The 20599-nt window shown below is 39.7% G+C and overlaps 1 protein-coding gene across 1 annotated transcript in view; it reads right to left on the bottom strand.

Annotated features, from left to right (window-relative positions):
* LOC121863295 (dyslexia-associated protein KIAA0319-like protein) overlaps window positions 1–20599 on the bottom strand; it is a gene marked incomplete in the record, with an annotated part of 150473 nt that overhangs the window by 17098 nt on the left and 112776 nt on the right. The window contains 7 exon segments of the mRNA XM_042361884.1: window positions 8232–8396; window positions 13436–13535; window positions 14376–14566; window positions 14754–14908; window positions 15121–15232; window positions 15532–15676; window positions 15986–16090. Coding sequence (XP_042217818.1) covers window positions 8232–8396; window positions 13436–13535; window positions 14376–14566; window positions 14754–14908; window positions 15121–15232; window positions 15532–15676; window positions 15986–16090 — 973 coding nt within the window.

Here is a 20599-nt window from a genome sequence, read left to right as displayed (position 1 = left end):
TATTATTATTATTATTATTATTATTATTATTATTATTATTATTATTATTATTTTATAAAGATCCTGCACTGACATTTAAGCCCTGGCTTCTTTTCACATTTTGTCTTCTTTATAAAGTTATGTTTCCTGCACCTTATTCTTTTGATGTATAAATAATAGTCTTTAGTTGCATTATTTCATTAGTTTAATATATTGTATATGACCAGAAAAATTTCTCATTATATTTAGCAACATTAAAGCAAAAACACTTCAGCAAAAGGCATCCATCTCAAAATTCTCATATCAGCTCACTCAAGTGTAGGTATGTCATCACCTTTCATTGCCCTTGTTTATGACCAGACAACATCACACTTCTCATACTGGTTGCATGCTGTACATCTTTCTACAAGAAGAGAAGATCCTCTTGTTGTAAGTTAATGCTACACCGCCCTAAACTTCTTCCATACTTCTGACTATTACAACTAAGGTAATAGCACCACTTCCAGCACTGAACATGTCATCCAGGTAGCAAAATTCCTTGACACAGTCCCAGGATATATAAGATGTTGAAATTTTCCAACCTTACTAAGGGTTCATGATCACCTGCACACACAGCACACTTCAAGTGTGCAACATCCTGCAGTCTACCATTTACACCACTCTTGTGTACACACCTTCCATATTCAATGCCTCGCTGCACATTGCTGAGTTGTTGCAAACAACCTTCTTTCTAATAGCACATGACCATTTTCTACTTTCAACCACATGTCCTTGAACAATGCCACCAATAATCATTACCATTGTTTATATGCACTCTCATATCCCTCGACTCCATTTCATCTTTCCATTCCTTAAATTTACCACAACCTCTTCAATACTATATGCTATCAACATTAGGTTCTCATCCATACAACAATGTCCAGGGCAGATCAGACCTGGAATCTCAAAATAGTGCCGCAAACTACGACTAATTCTATCCATTCTTATGCTGATGATTCTACTCTCCACTCTTCTTCACATTTCTTCCTTCCCCCTAATTCTCAAACTAGATCCATTTCTAGTGCTGATATCATTTCATCTATCAATGTAGGATATGTGCAGCATCTCCGAATTGGGAGGTAAAAACTTGGTTAAATTCAAAAGTAATAAAACTCAGTATTTACCAATTACACTTTCCAAATTAGATGATTTCCTACCAATCACATTTCAGGCCACAAGCATTTTCCCAAATTCTAAAATAGATATGCTAAGCCTCACCATTTCCTCAAATGTCATGGAAGTCACACATCCTCAACATTGCTAAAGCTGCCTCGGCTGAGAATTCTGTACAGATGCCGTAGCTACTTCACTCCCGAGCAGTTGCTTCAAGTATATAAAGTTCATTCGTCCTAACTTGGAGTACTGCTCTCATATCTAGTGGCTCTTCGTCTGTCCAACTGTTAGATGGGCATTTACGTCTTAATACTCTCCTCCTTTAGTTGATAATCTTTCTTCCCTTTCTCTTTGCATAATGTTGCCTTCCTTACAGGTACTTTGAGTGTTCGGTGGATTTGGCATCCTTTGGCGCCATGGCTCATCTCGGCGTCTTGCCCATGGTGCCCACCGTTTCTCTCTGTGGCTGTCGGTCACACTGGAATAACCCGTTATAGTACATCCTTCTTTCCACACACAGCCAAACTGTGGAATGCTCTGCCTTCTTCTGTGTTTCCACACTCATACATTGTCTCACTTTAAGGCTGGTGTTCCTGCATCTTCGTGGTGTAGATTAATATAATCTTTTTCTTTTCTATTTTTAACTCCTAAGCCCCGGTCGATATTCCGGAACAATCATCTAGGGCACCCCGTTTGACGTTTTGGAACGCGCCTTTTATAGGTTGTTTGAATGCCCAGCAAGGGTCATCAGGTTCCAGCGTGACTATTTGCAAGTTACACCGCACGCTCGACCACAGGGAAGCTTCTGGAATGAAAGTACAGTGCATCCTCGTATAACGTTGTTTAGAATTTTCTGTGATACTTTAGAGACCCAAAATTTGTTAAATGTCCGGGATCAGATACTCGATCGTTTTGCGTCGTCCGAACTACTTTCTATGGTGCATCACCTGCTCTTGTCTGTAGCGCTCACATCTCTCTTGGCTCGGCACACTGCCCTCTCCTCGCCAGGAGCGTCACAGCATCCTAAGCCAGTCTCTGTTATTACTTCACATCATTCGTGTGTGCTTAAGTGTTTTGCTCTAAAACTATACTATAACCAATCAAAATAGCTTCAAGTGTCCATCAAGTGCTACTGATGCTAGTGTAGTGAAGAGGTAAGCGTACTGTCATTACCCTTGCTCTGAAAATCCGGACCAACTCTGACAAGATTAAGGTTTGTGCTGGAAGTAATACTACTCTGAGTGCAACTAAAACAACTTCATTACTAGAAGCACTGTGATACAAAAGGTGGAAAAGATGCCAGCTATGTGGATGGAGGACCAGAATCAATGCAATGTGCCTGTGAGCCTTATGGTTATCCAGCATAAGGCCAGATCCTTATTTGACGACGTGAAGGAAACAGAGGGTGAAGGATCGAAGGAAGAGACCTTAAGGCCAGCCGAGGCTGGTTTCAACGATTTAAACATCGTTATAACTTCCACAATATTAAGATGACTGATGAAGCTGCCAGTTCAGATACAGTTGCTGCCGAGACATTCCCACCAGAATTCAAATGGATTATCCAGGAAGGAGGCTACTCGATGAAACAAATCTTCAAAGTGGATGAGACTGGTCTTTTTTGGAAGAGGATGCCTGGAAGGACCTATATCTCCAAGGAGGAGAAAAGAGCGCCATGTTTAAAGTGGCAAAAGACCGCTTGATGCTGCTGCTTGGCGCGAACGCTGCTGGTGACTTTAAGCTGAAGCTGATGTTGATTTCTCACGCTGCTAACCCACAGGCCCTGAAAGGTTACTCTAAGGATCACCTTCCTGTGATCTACAAGGCAAACAAAAAGGCATGGATAACGAGCGCCATATTTAGCCAGTGGTTAAACGTGTACACCATCCCTGCACTGAAGGAATACTGTGCCAAGGAGAACCTTGACTTCAAAATTCTTCTGATCGTGACAATGCGCCAGCTCATCCTCCCAGTCTCAATGACTTGCATGACAGTGTAAAAGTTGTATTCCTGCCTCCCAACACGACAGCACTGATGCAGCCTATGGACCAAGGCGTCATCGCCGCATTCAAGGCGTATTATTTACGCCGTACCATGACCAACTGTTCAAGGCTACAGACGGAGAAAACAAACCCACGATCCGAGAATATTGGCGCGGCTTCAACATTCTTCATGCAACTGACAACATTGGCAAGGCATGGGAAGAGGTTTCAGAAAGTTGCCTGAATGGTGTGTGGCGTAAATTGTGGCCCGAGTGCATCAACAGTTTTACGGGATTCACGAACTTAGTCCTAGCTGTGAATAGGGATATCCTCAACTTGGCTAGACAGGCTGGAATCAGAGAATATTGAGGACGTCTTGGCATCCCATACAGAAGAGCTCACCAACGAAGATCTGCAACAACTAACAGAACACAGTCCCGTTGGAGGCAGCGGCGGCAAGAAAGAACCTCAATGACGCTAACTTTCAGAGGCTGGGAAAATCGTTCAACATGTTCAAGCAAGCAATGCAAATCCTTATAGATGACGACCCAAACGAAGAACGTAGCTCAAAGGTTCCATGCAAATTAATGACAGTTTTGGTTGTTACTGAGATCTATAAGGAGAGGAAGAAGAGTAGCACCAAATAGTCAACACTGGATTCATTTGTTCGTCGCAGGACGGCAGAAGCAGCTTCTTCACAACAACGGCAGCCGAGGAGAAGCACAAAGCAGCCGAGTAGGAGCAAAGCAGCCGAGGAGGAGCAAACAACAATGGAGGAGGAGCAAACAACAACGGAGGAGGAGCAAACAGCGGTGGAGGTACCCCAGTCAGCGGGGAGGAGGAGGCAGCCGCATAGTCTCAGTGACTCACCACCCTCCTCCTCCCGCCACCTCTGCTCCCACCCTCCTCCTCTGCTCCAGCCCTCCTCCTCTTCCACTCCCGCCATCCGCCTCCTCTGCTTCACTACCCACCACACACTCGCCTCCACCACCGCCCATCGGTGAGTACCAATACAAACTTAATAAAGTACTGTACTATACTATTTTCTATTGAAATGGCAATGATTTTATGTACAGTTTTACCCGCCTAACGCGGTTTCACTTAACGCGTTTTCGTATATACGCGGTGCCTTGCCAAAGCTGAACTTTCACTTAACGCGGATTTTTTCCACATATACGCGGTGAGTGTCCGAGACGCTATTTTTAGATTTGCCCCACCCGCCACCCTGCCTGACTGCCTGTTTTAGCTCATAAAATTCATACAAATTACCAGGCCAGAATATAATTTACATTGCTGGAATTCTTATAATTTGGTGATCATTTTGAATATAAACATCATATATTTTGCTTTAAACTTACAATTTTTAGATAAAAAAATTGTTCTAGGTAACTATGGTATCTTTTGTGCAAAATATATGACATTTATATTCAAAATATTCCTGGTCTTACAAGGAATCCAGCAATGTCAATTATATTATCCTAACTTTAGTTTGAGGTATTATTTATTAAAATTTAGTGGTTATCCCACACATCTCCTTGGGACGGTTGGTGGGGGGTGGGGGGGAGGGAGGGACCGACCGACCATCTGTTACCCTGTGAAGAATTATTTTTTTTTTAACTGAAGATATTTGTTTTAGCTCATAGTATTCATACAAATTATCCGGTCTGAATATAATTTACATTGCTGGAATTCTTATAATTTGATGATCATTTTGAATATAAACATCATATTTTTGCATTAGACATACAAATTTTAGATAAAAATTTTTCTCAAATTAACTATGTTATCTTTTGTGCAAAATATATGACATTTATATTCAAAATATTCCTGGTCTTTCAAGGAATCCAGCAATGTCAATTATATTATCCTAACTTTAATCTGAGGTATTATTTAATACTAAATGTTAAAAACCCTGGAAAGGAGGATTGGTGGGGGGTGGGGGGGAGGGTTGGGACTGACCGCGTGGTTGGAAGAGGGGGAGAGGCAAGGTGGGGTACTTTGATTGACAGATAGTGTTGTGAAGATTATTTTTTTTTTTATTAACTGAAGATATTTGTTTTAGCTCATAAAATTCATACAAATTACCCGGTCAGAATATAATTTACATTGCTGGAATTCTTATAATTTGGTGATCATTTTGAATATAAACATCATATATTTTGCTTTAAACTTCCAATTTTTAGATAAAAATTTTTCTCTAGGTAACTGTTATCTTTTGTGCAAAAATATGACATTTATATTCAAAATATTCCTGGTCTTACAAGGAATCCAGCAATGTCAATTATATTTTCCTAACTTTAGTTTGAGGTTATCCCACACATCTCCTTGGGACGGTTGGTGGGGGGTGGGGGGGGGAGGGAGGGACCGACCGACCATCTGTTAGCCGGCTGTGTAGTGTGAGAGGGGAGGGAGTTGAGTCCATTATTTGAATGGACATTAACTTGGCGACTGTATTTCTCTATTTCTCTTAAGTATTAATTGTGTGCATGTACCATCATAAAATTAAGATGTTATTTTTACTACAACATAGGTATGTGCCTTCAAAAACTGGAGTTTGGGGGTCGGGCCGGTTTCTATTGGAATTAATCCCATATGTTCTGTTGTTCACTTAATGCGGATTTCACTTAACACGGGACCCTCTGGGTTCTATTGACCGCGTTAAGTGGGGTACAACTGTATATGCACGTATTTATGGAAGCAGCGGGGAGGCTCAGGAACGTAACTCCCGTATTTTATCTATTTCTTATGGGGAAAATTGATCCGCTTAACGCTGTTTCATATAACGTCGCATTATTAGGAATGTAGCCCCAACGTTAAGCGAGGACTTACTGTACCTACTGTTGTTTGTTTCATTTTATCATGTTGTATCAAAGTAATATTGCTAAAACTAGTGTAGTATTACGGGAAAGAATGCTAAGATTATGTTACAAATGTATTTATTTGTGGAATTATTATTCCACTAATTATTTTTATGCATTATTTGCTCTCCTAAACTCAAAGACAGCCAGACAGCCTGGCGGCAGACTGTGTGTGTGTCGCTGAGCACTTTCTATGAAAAATAATGCAAATAAAATAAATTCTAAATTAATTATTTATTGGAATTAAGTATTATGATCAGTAAATATATGCATTACTGGCCATCCCGGACACAAAGGCAAGCAGAAAATGGCCAAGAAGTGCGTAAGTGACCACGAGTTCTCGCCATCAAAACAACGCTGTCCCCTTATCTCCCTCGCGCTGCCATTTTCCTGCCACTGTGACCCCAGGGAAGTTTCTAGAGGGTCAATATATAGTTTTTCTTACTTCTTCTTGATTGTTTTATCATTTAAAATGGTTAAAAATTATTTTGGGAAAAGTTGATTTTCTCGATTTACACCACGTGAGGGGTAAGGCCAGCGGCACCCTAGTCCGAGGCATAGGGATTAATTTCTTTTTATTCTTATTTTTTCGCCCCATAGGGAGTTAAAAATACTGTATAGCCTCGAAGAACCCATACTATTATATCAAATTTTTCCATTTCCTCTGACAAAAGTTTCTTTAGCCCTCATACAATGCCATAACAACTTGAACAAGACACTCCCAAGCTCAAACTTTCATTGTCCACTGCACTACCTCATGTGGTACAGTGGCATCGTGATAATTCACAGGTTAGGTAACAGATGATATTGTGAATTATCAAATCATAGATTATAGTTTAATTGATTTACATGGAAATAATTAGTTTGGTTCTAGAGGCCAAAAAATGAACTGATCCAAAACCGAGTTAATACAGCAGAACTCTGGTTATTCGGAGTCTGGGTAACCGGCAGCCTCAACCAACCGGCACCAAAATGAAATACAGTAAAACCTCGATTAACCGACTTTCGGATTAACCGTCAATCCCGAACCCCTAAAAAATTTTTATTTTATTTTATTCATTTATTTATTTTTTACGGGGATTAGCCCACCCGGGCATAGGTCACTGACCCACATCGGGGCCTGGGGGGCGATAATGTAATAATATTATTAATAATAATAATAATAATAATAATAATAATAGTAATAAAGAACCATAAAGAAATGCAAAAATGAAAAAAAATCAAGAGTGAAAAACAATGTACCTGTATGTATGTTGTGTTGTCAATAGTAAGAGAAACAATTGAGACTGCAATTGTATGTAAATGAGGCAGAAAGTCAGATCAGCAACCTGGGACTTGGACTTGGTTTCCATTTTTTATTCACGGTTTCTGTGTTGGTTCATATTTTTTTACTAAAGTGGTTAATGTTTTAAAGCAAATTCTATTGAAATATGAATGGCAAATGAACAAAAATGAATAGAGGGACTTAAATGAGGTAGGTAAGGGAAAGGTACTTTGAAAATGTATGTTTTATTTCTGTAGACTTGATGTACTATGAACCTACCTTTTCGATTATCCGTCGGCCCCTTCCCCCCATATGTGGTCGGTTAATTGAGGTTTTACTGTAATAATAATTATTCCTCCCATCTCCCTATAGCGTTTACTGGCATGAGTGGCCCCTGACTGCGCTGAGCTTGACTGACTCGTGGACTTGAAACCATGTGCCAGAGTGGAGTTGCCATTTGCAATATAATGTTAGATAAAAAAATGAATAAAATAAAAGATAAACAAAGTGGTACATGTATCCTCTATAATCACGGGACCCAATAATCGCTGATTTGGCTTATCACGGTATCCTCAATTGTGACCATGTGTACGTTTATCATCGATTGATCTGGGTTATCAAGGAACAGTGGCGGGTCTGTGAGAGCCAGTGGTAGCAGTGACTGCCAAGAGATCTTGTGGCGCCAGCTTCCAGTAACAGCATTTGTTTCCCCGCTCTGTTGTGGTTGGTTTAGTGCTCCATGCTTAAGATATTACTTGTATTATATTTTTAGTATACATACACATTTTTTAAGGTATATTTTGGTCAGTTAGAGGATGCTTCTTTGGGGTCGAGGGACGAAACTAATTTTTCCCATATGTTGTGTTTCGGTATGTACAGTTTTGCTTATCACAGTAGTTTTCTGGAACCTAAACCTGTGATTATCGAGGATACATGTATGTACATTCAGAATCAGTAATTCAAGAAAATAAAAACAAAACTAAAATTAGCCATACAAACCTGAATGAGGAAGTCCAGTAAGTGAGATGAGGTGTATAGCTACAACGCTGTCACCTGTGTGGAGGAACAGCTCCAACTTCTGCAGGAGTGTTGATAGTTGTGAGTAACTCATTGATCCAATATCCCCTCCCACAACAACCTCCACTTCATCCAGGTGATGAGGTCCTGAAGTGAGACAAAGAAACTCAGCCACTGCAGGCTCATTGTTAATTCTTAGGATATTCTCTTGAGGATTTCAAACAATCCTAATGTAAACTTCTGCTCCCATGTTGATTCACTGACTCTTTTGAAAAGCAGACTGGACATATTGTAGTCAATGAGGAAAGTTAATCTTTGATCCTTTAACCCTTACGCCCCGGTTTGATGCGCCCTGGCTGACATTCCAAAACGCGCGCCTTTTCACGCCGATGTTTGAATGCACAGCGCAGGTTAACAGGTTCCAGCATGACTCTTTGTCTGTCACGCCACACGCAGGGTAGCGTGGGTGGGCTCAGCGTGGTCAGTATGCATTACCCTGTCGCTATGGCCAGTCGACCCTCAACCTCTGATGCTAGGTCGCTAGCATCTTCCACCCCAACCAAGCACCGCCGCCTCGGGTTGGATGATAGCGAGATACGGACAGAACTATTTGATGTGAGTGCTGTAGTGTGCGATTCTGGTAAAAGTGGTGATGAAGGCAGTGATCATGAGGATAGTGTTAGAGTTGCATGATGTGGTGGGGACAAGTGGTGACGAGGAGGCTGGCAACGCAGCACAGGGAGGACGCCGTGTGCCAGCCTCACGCTCCCGGCCCAGACAAGGGACAATGCATCCGTTTGTTTAGTCTGATGGCAGTAATTTCCAGCCTGACATAGCTGATTTCAGACGATCATCAGGTGGAATTACTCCTGAATTTCCTTGAACGGAGGAATCTAGTGAAATGTGATAATGGCCCTGGCCCCTTGCCACACATGCGACGCTGGATTGATGTTGTTGTACCCGAACTATACGTGGTTTTTGCATTACTCACGCTAATGGCCCATGTGAAAAAAAAACACGTACTTCAGGAATACTGGATATCTCCTGATGACATCACAGCAACTCCAGTGTTCGCTAAATTCATGTCCAGAGACCAGTTTGCCTCCATCCTACGTTATCTACACTTGGTAGACAACAACAACTCTGTGGCTGGTGACCAACTCTGGAAGATGAGGACAGTTTTTACGATGCTGAAGGAAAGATTCATGAAGGTCTTCAAACCCTTCCAGTATGTAGTGGTGAACGAGTCTCAGGTGCTCTTCAGAGGACGTGTTGTTTTGAGACAATACATTCCCTCCAAATGACATCGCTTTGGGATAATGTTCTTTGTGCTGTGTGACTGCAATACTGGGTTTGTCTTAGATCTCATAGATTACACAGCAAGTGACGTAGACATACCCAAAGACGACCCACATGGTTTCTCTGGGCTGTTGTCAAGAAACTCATGGACCGCTACTTTGGAGGGAATCACGTCCTCTACACGGACAATTATTAGACCTCTCGTTCCCTGGCCAAGTTCTTACTTGAACATGACACCGGTTCTTGTGGGACAGTACGCAAGAACAGGAAGCACTGGCCCATGTTTACTGGTAAACCTGCATGAGGAGAGATCCTGCTGAAGCAAGCAGACAAGATGCTTGCCATACCCTGGCATGATAAGTGTACTGTGTAGATGCTGACAACCGTGCACAAGGGCAAAATGGTGGACAGTGGATAAAAGGTCTGGACAACAGGAGAGGCAATGAAAAACCTGACGCTGTCGTGTACAGAGTGGATAAGAGTGACATGCAGGTTGGCATAATTGAGTGTGTTAGGAAAAGTATCAAATGGTATAAGATGTTCCTACACCTCTTGGACATTACCATTCTGAATGCGTACAACTTGTACCTTGTAAAAAACGGGAAAAATCTTCTCGGGGTTTTTCAGAAAAAAGTGATTTCTCAACTCCTAGAGAAATATGGTAACATTGTGCCAGCTGTACCATGACGTCACAGCCAAGCTGGACTCCCAGACCAACTCCTTGCACGTGAGTGGGCTGCTTGTCACAACCTTGACGACCTTCCGAATGTTCCATGTGGTCGTAAGGTGCAAAGGCGATATTACGTGACGACTTGGTGCAAAGAGTGCAACGTTGGTCTCTGTAAACATTGTTTTATAGAGTACCACACAAAGAAAACATTCTAAAACAATGTGGGACATGAGGAGTGCTTGTAAAAAGTAGTGTAAGTGTATTTGTAAGGTACAAAGTGACAAATTTGTGTTAAAAAGTACATAGTTGTGCGCAATCAGTCGTCACTACCCACAAGTGCCGGCAGACAGCTAGCGAGGCGTCAGGGAAGCACCACCACCTCCACCACGTATCACCACCCCCCTCTCCTCCTACTCGCGGTCAAAGGGAAGCTTCTGGGTAAGTACCTACTATTGTTTTCTTCTTTTTCATTGTTTGTCCATCTTATCATGTTGTATCAAAGTAATATTGCTAAAAGTAGTGTAGTATTACTGGAAAGAATGATAAGATTATGTTACAAATGTATTTATTTGTGGAATTATTATTTTTAGAATTATTTTTATGAATTATTTACTCTCCCAAACACAAAGACAGCCAGACAGCCTGACGGCAGACTGCGTGTGTGTCGCTGAGCACTTTTTATGAAAAATAATGCAAATAAAATAAATTCTAAATTAATTATTTGTAGGAATTAAGTATTATGACCAGTAAATATATGCATTACTGGCCATCCCGGACACAAAGGCAAGCACAAAAATTACCGTTAAGTGCATACGTGACCACAAGCGCTCGCCATCAAAAACAAGTTTTCCCCGTACTTCCCTCATCACTGAGGTGCCACTCCTCCATACAAATGTTTGCCGATGACGCCAAGTTATTTCAGGAAATTAAGAACCAAGCGGACTGTGAAGAGCTGCAGAAGGACCTCTGTGGGCTCCAGGAATGGTCGAAGGAATGGCTGCTGAGATTCAATGTCACGAAGTGTAAGAGGATGCACCTGGGGCGTACCAACGGTAAGGAGGCGTACCATATGTCCCAACGGGATGAAGAAAATGTACTAGTTGAGACTGTGTGAGAAGGACCTAGGTGTGTATGTTGACAATGAGCTGAAGTTCTCGGCCATTGTGAGAAGAAGGTAAATCAGGCAAATAAATTATTGGGTCTTATAAGAAGGTCGTTCAGATATCTAGACGGTCCGTCCCTCGTGACGATCTTCAGGAGTGAAGTGCTTCCCCATCTGGAGTACTGTCACCCCATCTGGTCCCCGAGATATGCTAGGGACTGTCAGTTGGTTGAAAATGTTCAAAGGAGGGCCACCAAACTGGTGCCTGCACTTCGGCATCCAGCTACCCTGAGAGATTGGAGCGCCTGAACTTGCCTAGCTTATACTACAGACGGGCAAGGGAGGACCTAGTTGAGGTTTATAAGCATCTCAGGGGCACTACTCAGTTGAGTGTCCTTACTTGGAGCTGGCGGACGCTCCACAAGGGGTCACAGCTCAAGATTGAAGAAGAAGCAAGTCCGGAAAACCGTGAGGGCAAACTTTTTCGGAGTGAGGGTTGTAAACTCTTGGAACAATCTACCAGAGAGTGTTGTGACGGCACCGAGTGTGAGCTCTTTCAAGAGAAGACTTGACCAACACTGGAGCGGGTTCAGGTACATTCAGGAGCCGGTGCATGTTGCCAACAGTGCATGACAGAGACGTGACCGACGCCCGGGCGGCTAGCGAGCCGACCTTTGGTGAAGAATATAAAGGAAAGAGATGACGATCGCCAAGCGGCTAGTGTAAGAGGATTAAAAAAAAAAAAAAAAAAAAAAAGATATATAGTTTTTCTTACTTATTTTTTTATTTTTTATCATTTATAATGGTTAAAAATTATTTTGGAAAAGTTAAGTTTTCTCGTTTTACCCCGCGTGGGGGTATGGTCAGCGCCACCCTAGCCCGGGGCGTGGGGGTTAAACATTTTCTACATTTGCTGTGCACACAAGCATGCACGAACGCACACACAGAATTTCTCATTTTTATAAGACAATTTTATCATGAATTTTTTGTACCTATGACAGCAAACCCTGTGAGATACTGTATAACCAATCTTAGAATCTTAGTGGATTAACCCAATCGAGATAACTGCCACACAGTTGCAGGGTGTACACCCTGGACAAGTACCACAGTAAGGGGTTAATTTTTTTATAGCAATGATTTTAACTTCCCTTTATTATCTATGGGCGAGGAGCAACTTTTAGCTTCAGACATGAAAAATATTTACCATTTACTGCCAGTAAACAATGGAAACGTAAAATATGTACCAATTAGTAATGAAAAGTTGTGCAGTTCCTTCAGCAAATGAAGCTCACCAACTTACAATAGGTTAAATTACCTTACAACATGCTTTCAGTAGTCTATGTTGAAGTTCTTAGCACAGGCTAACTTATCATATCATATACGGTATCACAGTTCTCATTGATCTACAAAAAATACCGGTAATAAAAACCATTTCGATATTTCACACTTAATATAACACCCAGTAATCTACTTCAACCTCCTATTGTTTACAATGACGCATGACGCACCACCAGCTGTTGAGTGCATCAGTTAGATGGTACACGTGTTTTTCGAATCGTTTTCAGTTAAAAAACTGTTACATCACATGCATATTTTACCTTAACTGTGCCAGAATGAATATATTCTCGGAAATAAATAGTAGTTTTGCTGAAACGTGATGTATTTTAATGTAAAATAGGATAAAATACATGACGAAAACAAAAGATTTTACCTAACCTTCCGATGTTCAAGAGAAGTTACTCGGTTTCCCATCATGCACGGGTTCAACCTAACAAAACTATTAAGCATGTATAGGACGACCCCCAATTTTTTGCCTAAAAATTTGGTCTTAAAAACTCGAACTATACACTATGGTTCCTGCAACACCCATGGTCAGTCAAGTGTGTGGGAAATCTATATACAGTGAGCCAGCCAGTTACCCATACATCAAGGCAGAGGGTGGATGTCCATTAAAGAGGCCTTACAAGGCAGCAGTGGTTAATATATACTAATAATAATGCTACTACTACTACTACTAATAATAATAAATGAATAAATAAATAAATAAATACATTTTAAAGATAATAAAAAAGGCAATAAAATTTACCAGAATTAAAATAAGTATTCAATACTTGCCTTCCTTAACAATAATAGACACAGTGTCAGAGTTTGATGCTCCTTGCTCATCCCAGACTGTCAGCTTCCACACATAACCACCAGCTACCACATCTGTAAACTAAATAATATTTTCCAAATAAATTTTCATTCAAAACAGAACAAACATATGGATGTGTAATGGATGGTAATGTATTCAGTGCCTCAACTTACAATGCAAAATGAACTGATATGAGACACTATGAATCACTGTGGATGCTAAGATTCACTTTATACACAATATATTCAAATTAAGGATGTGAACAAGTACAGTACAGTATAAGTTGTTTCCGAAATCCATTAAATCGAGGTCCAAAGAATCGAGGGTCTACTGTGTCTAAAGGATCAACAAACCATCTTTATGCCTCCATGTTCCAATTACATAAAATTAGGATAAAATTAAACTGATGTTAACAGCCTATTACAGTTCTCTTCCTTGACCTCAATACAGTAAAATAAATTTGTCAAGTAATGAGCAGAGATTTACACACTTACTTTCCTTAATCTACCATGCCAATATAAATCAATATATTGACGACAAGAATAATAATCATGGTGAAGTAAATACAGTACCAATAAGTAAATGAATGTTTTATTATACAGTACTACCATTAAGGGTTTCAGACACTATGGGCATGGTTGATTCATTGGTCCCCTGAACTTCAACACCAACCAACTCAAGCTTGTTATCTTATTTTAACCCGTACCTCCACTTTTATAATTTTTGGGGGCGAGTAAAGGTGCGGCTTATAATCGTGCAAATACAGTACAAGTACATGTCTATTATTAATATAGTCTATCAGTATTCAGATTAGTTCTCATTATTCCTACAAGCATTGATAAAAGGCGAGTTGAAGTCCTTTATTACAATCCTAAAGAGCAAATGAGAATTTGCACCAAATACTTTAAGAAGCATAGGTACCATGAGAACAGGAGAATGGTCTGAGCCATTGATGACCTTGCCAGCAGCGAGAGATGTTGCATCTCTCTCCCACAACCATCTTGTAACTGCCACATCATCATTGGATTTTGAGCCATCTACCCTCACAACAGATGCCGGAAGGATTACACTAAAATCACCACCTGCATTGGCCTTTGGAGGTACATTTTTATCTGTAAGATGACATGTTATTAATATGGACCTTAATTAAATTCCATGTGGCATGGATAGAAATGCAAGAACATTGTGCACAAAGTTTCTAAATACATCATAATTCATCTCTGAAATATCATTTTGAATATCCAAAAATGTCCTTTATAAAAAAATTATTTTTATAGGTAGTACCTAATGACCACTAACCTTGTATTACTGTCACTGTAATATTATCAGTGGTGTTCACAGTGTGGTCATCACCATTCCAAGTTGTTAATCCAAACAAGTACTTTCCTTTGGTTAGTCCTGAAACATTCACTTTCACTTCATCAGTCTTCGAGAATTGTGCATAGTTTGGTCCACTGAAATGTTCATTTTCTTTTTTTACTACTTTGTATAAATTATAATGAACAACACAAAGTAAATTTAATTCTAAACAAAAAGAAACTGACTTGAGATGTTAATAATTTCATAAAGATGACAAAAATAACTCATGGTTATAAATAATAAACTCTTTGTGGCCTGATCCCTAAGAGTAGAGAGAGTAGTATCCTTAAGTTACTACTGTATATACCTGATCTGTTTCCAAAGCCAGTGAGTAGTTTGAGTAGTATCTGTACTATGACTTCCATCAAGTACAACTGTTGTGTTTGGCAGCACAATCTGCACATCTTCTCCAGCATTTGCTAAAAATCATAATTTATTGATTAGTGTTTATGGTGACCAAGCACTTAGCTTTATACATAATTTAGTTTATTTCAGCAGATATGAATTTTAATGAAAGTATTTTCCAATGTGAAACCACTCTACACTCTGTGAGATACAGAATGTAAGATGATGAAACAAACTGGAATGCTTTACTGTATAGAGGGGTATACATTTATGAAATTTAATACTGTAAATGTTTAGGCACAGTTATCTAACACCAATATTAGTTTACTTAAAAAGACAAGAAAAACACATCATAATGAGATGGTTACCATACCTTTTGGAGCAGCAAGGTTAGGTTTTTGGACATAAACATAGACTGAAGTATTAGAAGACTGTCCAATGCTATCAGTAACACGAAGTATAAACTGATAGTGGCCTTCCTCCAGGTTACTTAGATGCAAGAATGGGGTCCTTGTGTCCTGAAAGCAAATGATCTCAAACAGTTTTTGTATATAGACATTTGTCAAAATTCATGACAAAAGTCGACAAAAAATGGACATGTCACCGTGCAGAAACATAAAAAAAAAAATCGACACATCAACACATCCACTGTATGGTATAGTGTTAAACAAGCCTCTTCAACAAATGCAACTCCCAGTATAAATAAGGGCAACTTATATTGTCATTTACAGAAAAAAATTACACCATGATTATTATTACAGGTTTCAAGTTTAATAATATGCTAACTTAGGTGACAGACTTTTCCACATCATCGCAGGAATATTTACCTGCATATCCACAGCTTTGCCAGAATCTTTAGGTCCCTTAGTCCACTCCCACTCTTCAATGCCATGATCGTCAGTGCTGGTGTTTCCACATAAAATTATTTCTGTCTGCAAGAGAAATCTAATTAGAAATAACTGAAGGAAAAATACATTTCTGGCCAACAAATTATAAACAAATATGACTTTCCTGCATTTACTGCTGTGATCTAAGCATTCCAGAAATTTAATTTGACAAAATGTATGAACTGATCCTGATAGCACATTTTATCACTGAACTCTGAGCTTGGTAACTCGAGTAATGAACTCACCACCTTTTCAATGGTGGGACTTAGGAAATCCCATAACAGTTGTAATCAGGAATTAATATTATGATTAATCTAACTTTCCATCACCCAAAAATGCAGAGCAGAAGTAGAGATTGCCCTTAATGAGGATTCTGGACAAAAGCATAGTCGTCTCTGACAACATCATTTATGCATGCGAGGCACCGACACGAGCAACTGTTACAGGTCATCCAACATGTATAGATATCTGGATCATCAACTCAGTTCCCATTAACTTCAGCTACCCACTGTATGGAGGGGGTGATGCTCAGATCACCAAGATGTAGAAATCACACAGTCATAAATGGAGTTTAAGGACCAATTCTCCATTTTTACCTTAATACCAACATGGGGGGAAGTGATCTAAAAGTGCTCCAAGTACTAATTCGACACTAGAAAGGAATCAACCTACAGTACTAAGCTAAAAGTAGGATATAAGACTAACCTAAGAGATTCCCCAAAATACATACAGTAGTCCAATATTACAATGTTATATTTTCATTAAGACATCAGCCAATACAGTAGAACCCTGGTTATCCAGCACCTTGGGGGATTGAGAGGTCCCAGATAAAAAGATTTTACTGTTAGTTGTACCTCATTCTTAGGATCCTCCAATAAATTCTACAGTGCAGTGGTACAGACTGACCTCGCAAATTTGTGTCTCAGATAAAAGGAGTTCTTTAACACTTATTCCACTCTATATAAATGATGTGGCTTAGAAATAAAGAAAATATAATATAAAAATACAAAATTATAAAAATGAACAGCATGGGTGAGTATGTGTGGAGGAAGTAGGCTATAACAACGTCTTGTCAGCCCAGCCACCATGTTTACTGTTACATGTAATGTAACTATAAATGTTGTTGAAAAATAATTACATGACTCTACTGTAGCTTAGATATAAAGAAACTATAATATTAAACTATAAAATAAGAAAAATGAAGAGCATAGGTGTATATATGTGTGGAGGCGGTGGGTTACTGGGCTATTAATGAGTGGCCGCGCTCCTCGATATGGTGTGACGGCATACCCACAGCCAGTACGGCAGCCGCATATCTAGGAGTCAGCTGGGTGACTGCCTCAACTGTGTCATGTTGAGTGGGGAAGGAGCTATTTTTTTTTCATAATACAGTCATGCGCCGGTTAACGTCCTAGATACGTTCTTGGAAACGTGACGTTAACCGAAATGGACGTTGTCCGATCATCACAAACTTTTCATTTATACTTACGTGTATGTGGAATACTATATACGTACATATACACTTTTACTCTTAAATCACTACTGTAATGTGATACAGGTGATTAATTTTTATCTCTTGTGCAAAATACATGACGTTTATATTAAAATTATTCACTGTTTTACAAGGATTCCAGCAACACCGAGCAGATGGGGGAGAGAGAGGGTGGGAGCGAGGGAGGGGGCGTGGGGGGAGGGGAGGTAGTACGTTTGACAGTTGGCACAGGCCCAGGTCTAACGCGTGTATATTTATCAGTTCTTAGGTGACTAAGCTTCACTCTTATAAAAAGTCAGTGAAATGACCTGGGTGAATATAATTAACATAGCTGGGATTCTTGTAACATACTGATTAATTTGAATATAAACATGCTATAATTCGCACTAGACAAAACAATTTTGGCACCGTAATCAAATTAGTACATGTACACTCCAGCTTTGCACTAAGGTCATTTATTTCTATTACGTTTCTTTTTGTTTAGTGTGTGCATGTAAATAGATCTAAATACATTAAGAAATTTATGTAAATCTACCCAAAAATACAATTGAAAAACTTTTTATAAAATGTACTACAGTATTGTACACTAATGTACTACATTTTTTATATCTTGCGCAAAATATATGACGCTTATATTCAAATTAATCTCTGTCTTGCAAGGATTTCAGCAATGCAAATTATATTATCCTAACTTTAGTCTGAGATATTATATAAAATAAACATAGAGAAATCACCAATCTTTTGTCTTGAACACGAGGGTGGTGGGAAGTGGGGGGGGGAGGGTGACAGAATGTCTGGTGTTTGTTTGTTTGTTTATTTGAGATAAGAGTTGACAGTTGGCGCTGAAGGCCTGCGTGTTTATTTATCATTACTTAAGAGTGACTAAGCTCTTCTCATAATTTGCCACCCAAACGACCTGGGTGAATATAACTTACATTGGAGGGATTCTTGTAAGATAGTAATTTATTTGAATACCTGTATAAACAAGCTATACTTGCAACAGACATAACAATTTTAGTACCGTAATCATTTAGTACATGTACAATACAGGTTTGCACTTAGGTCCATTGTTACTGTACAAAATTGACTAAATTCACTAGATAACGTACGACTGGCCGCACAATCTATAAGAATACGCAATGGACACGTGACTGTGCCCGCTCTAGGGCCATTTCGGTTCTCTATGTCCCATTATTTGAATGTTTTTTTTTTTTCAATTTAAATTTTAATTGTTTATTCCTTGATAGAGGAAGCGGGATCCTAATGCTGTCACTTGGTACCCCTGTACCATGATACCAGAAGCAACAGGCCAGTGTCACAGGTATATACACTACGGTACAGTCATCCCTTGGTTATCGCGCCTAATTGGGACCCCGTCGATAACGAAAGTACAGAACCTATGGGATTTATTCTAATTGGTTCAGGCACCCAAGACCCAACCCCAAGTTTCCCATTTTACGACAATTTAGACCCACTAAATATATATACAGTTGTACCCCTCTTAAGGCGGTTTCACTTAACGCGATTTCTCGTATACGCGGTGCCTCACCAGAACCGAACTTTCACTTAACGCGGTTCATCTACTCATATACGCGGGAAGCGGCGCGGGCACGATGCACACAAGGTCGCCCAGTCATCAAAACATTACCGAGTTCTTCACCCGCCACAGCCGGCCCAAGTCAGTGATAGTGATAATTATAGTGAGGATATGGACTTATATGGACTTTGAGGGGTTTGACAAAGAGGCCCTGCAAGCCTCTGTGGTGGATAGTGATACAATTGATACAAGTGATACAGGTGAGGGCCAATAATCTGCCCTCTGCCTCGGAACCAACCCCCCATCCTCGTGTGCCCAGCCATCTTTTCTACTAATGTAAGTGATAAAAAACCTAATATTATTGATATTTCTCTTAATTATTAATTGTGTGTGCATACCATCATAAAGTTAAGATAATATTTTTACTACAACATAGTTGTGTGTCGTCAAAAAGTGGAGTTTGGGGGTTGGGCCAGTCTCTATTGGAATTAATCCCATATGTTCTGTTGTTCACTTAACGCGGTCCCCTGTGGGTTCAATTGACCGCGTTAAGCGGGGTACAACTGTATAATGTTATGGTAAATATATCATAAACACACATAGGCATGGTTAGGTTTATTACAAAGTGATGAAAAGGGTACGCTTAATACTGTAGTCCACAAAACATGTAGCTATGCTTTTTTTATTTGGTCCCCCGTCATACGAGTCCGTTTTCTCTCACATCAGGACGCCTGAGTCCCCCGTTTTCTCTCTTAATCTTAGAGTGCACCAGAAACTTTACTATTTTTAGTAATGCCACAGAATTTGAAATTGCAACCCCAATTGCAACTGGGGGTGCAATTGTTGAGGCAACTAGATATGTCTGATTACAGCAAATGTGTTATTGTCAATTTGTAGGTGAAAGATTTTTTCTTCAATAGAAGTAGGTTAACATTACACCTGTAGACAAATGCTTAAAAAGCCTAAGTAAGGAAGCATATTCCTTGAACACATAATATCTGACCAGTATGGGGAGGATCATCGTGTCTCCGTCAGGGGGTCATGGAGTGGCAGTCCAGCAGACGTCAGGTTTTTTTTTAAGGGGCCACGGATGCATATGCGATCGGACGTTGTTCGGTCGGATGTTAATCGGCGCATGACTGCATATGTGCTATTGCATTTTATGATATGGTGTGTATCAATTTTGTTGTTTATCATAGAAATACATATGGCAGCTCATCCCCGTTGCATGAGGTATTCAAACTTATAATTCTAGCTGATTTGGGAGGAATTTTTATTATTATTATTATTTCATTTTGGTGCCGGTTAGTTGAATCAACCAGTTTCATGAATACCGGATAACCAGGATTCTACTGTGAGTGCGTCGTCGCTGTGTGTGTGTGTGTGTGTGTGTGTGTGTGTGTGTGTGTGTGTGTGTGTGTGTGTATATACTGTATATACATATGTGTGTATATATATATATATATATATATATATATATATATATATATATATATATATATATATATATATATATATATATATA

Source organism: Homarus americanus, unplaced genomic scaffold (genome assembly GCF_018991925.1).
Source record: "Homarus americanus isolate GMGI-L3 unplaced genomic scaffold, GMGI_Hamer_2.0 scaffold46197, whole genome shotgun sequence".
Lineage (NCBI taxonomy): Eukaryota > Metazoa > Arthropoda > Malacostraca > Decapoda > Nephropidae > Homarus > Homarus americanus.
The sequence above is the reverse complement of the archived record's forward strand: the minus strand, read 5'-3'. Positions and strand labels throughout refer to the sequence as shown.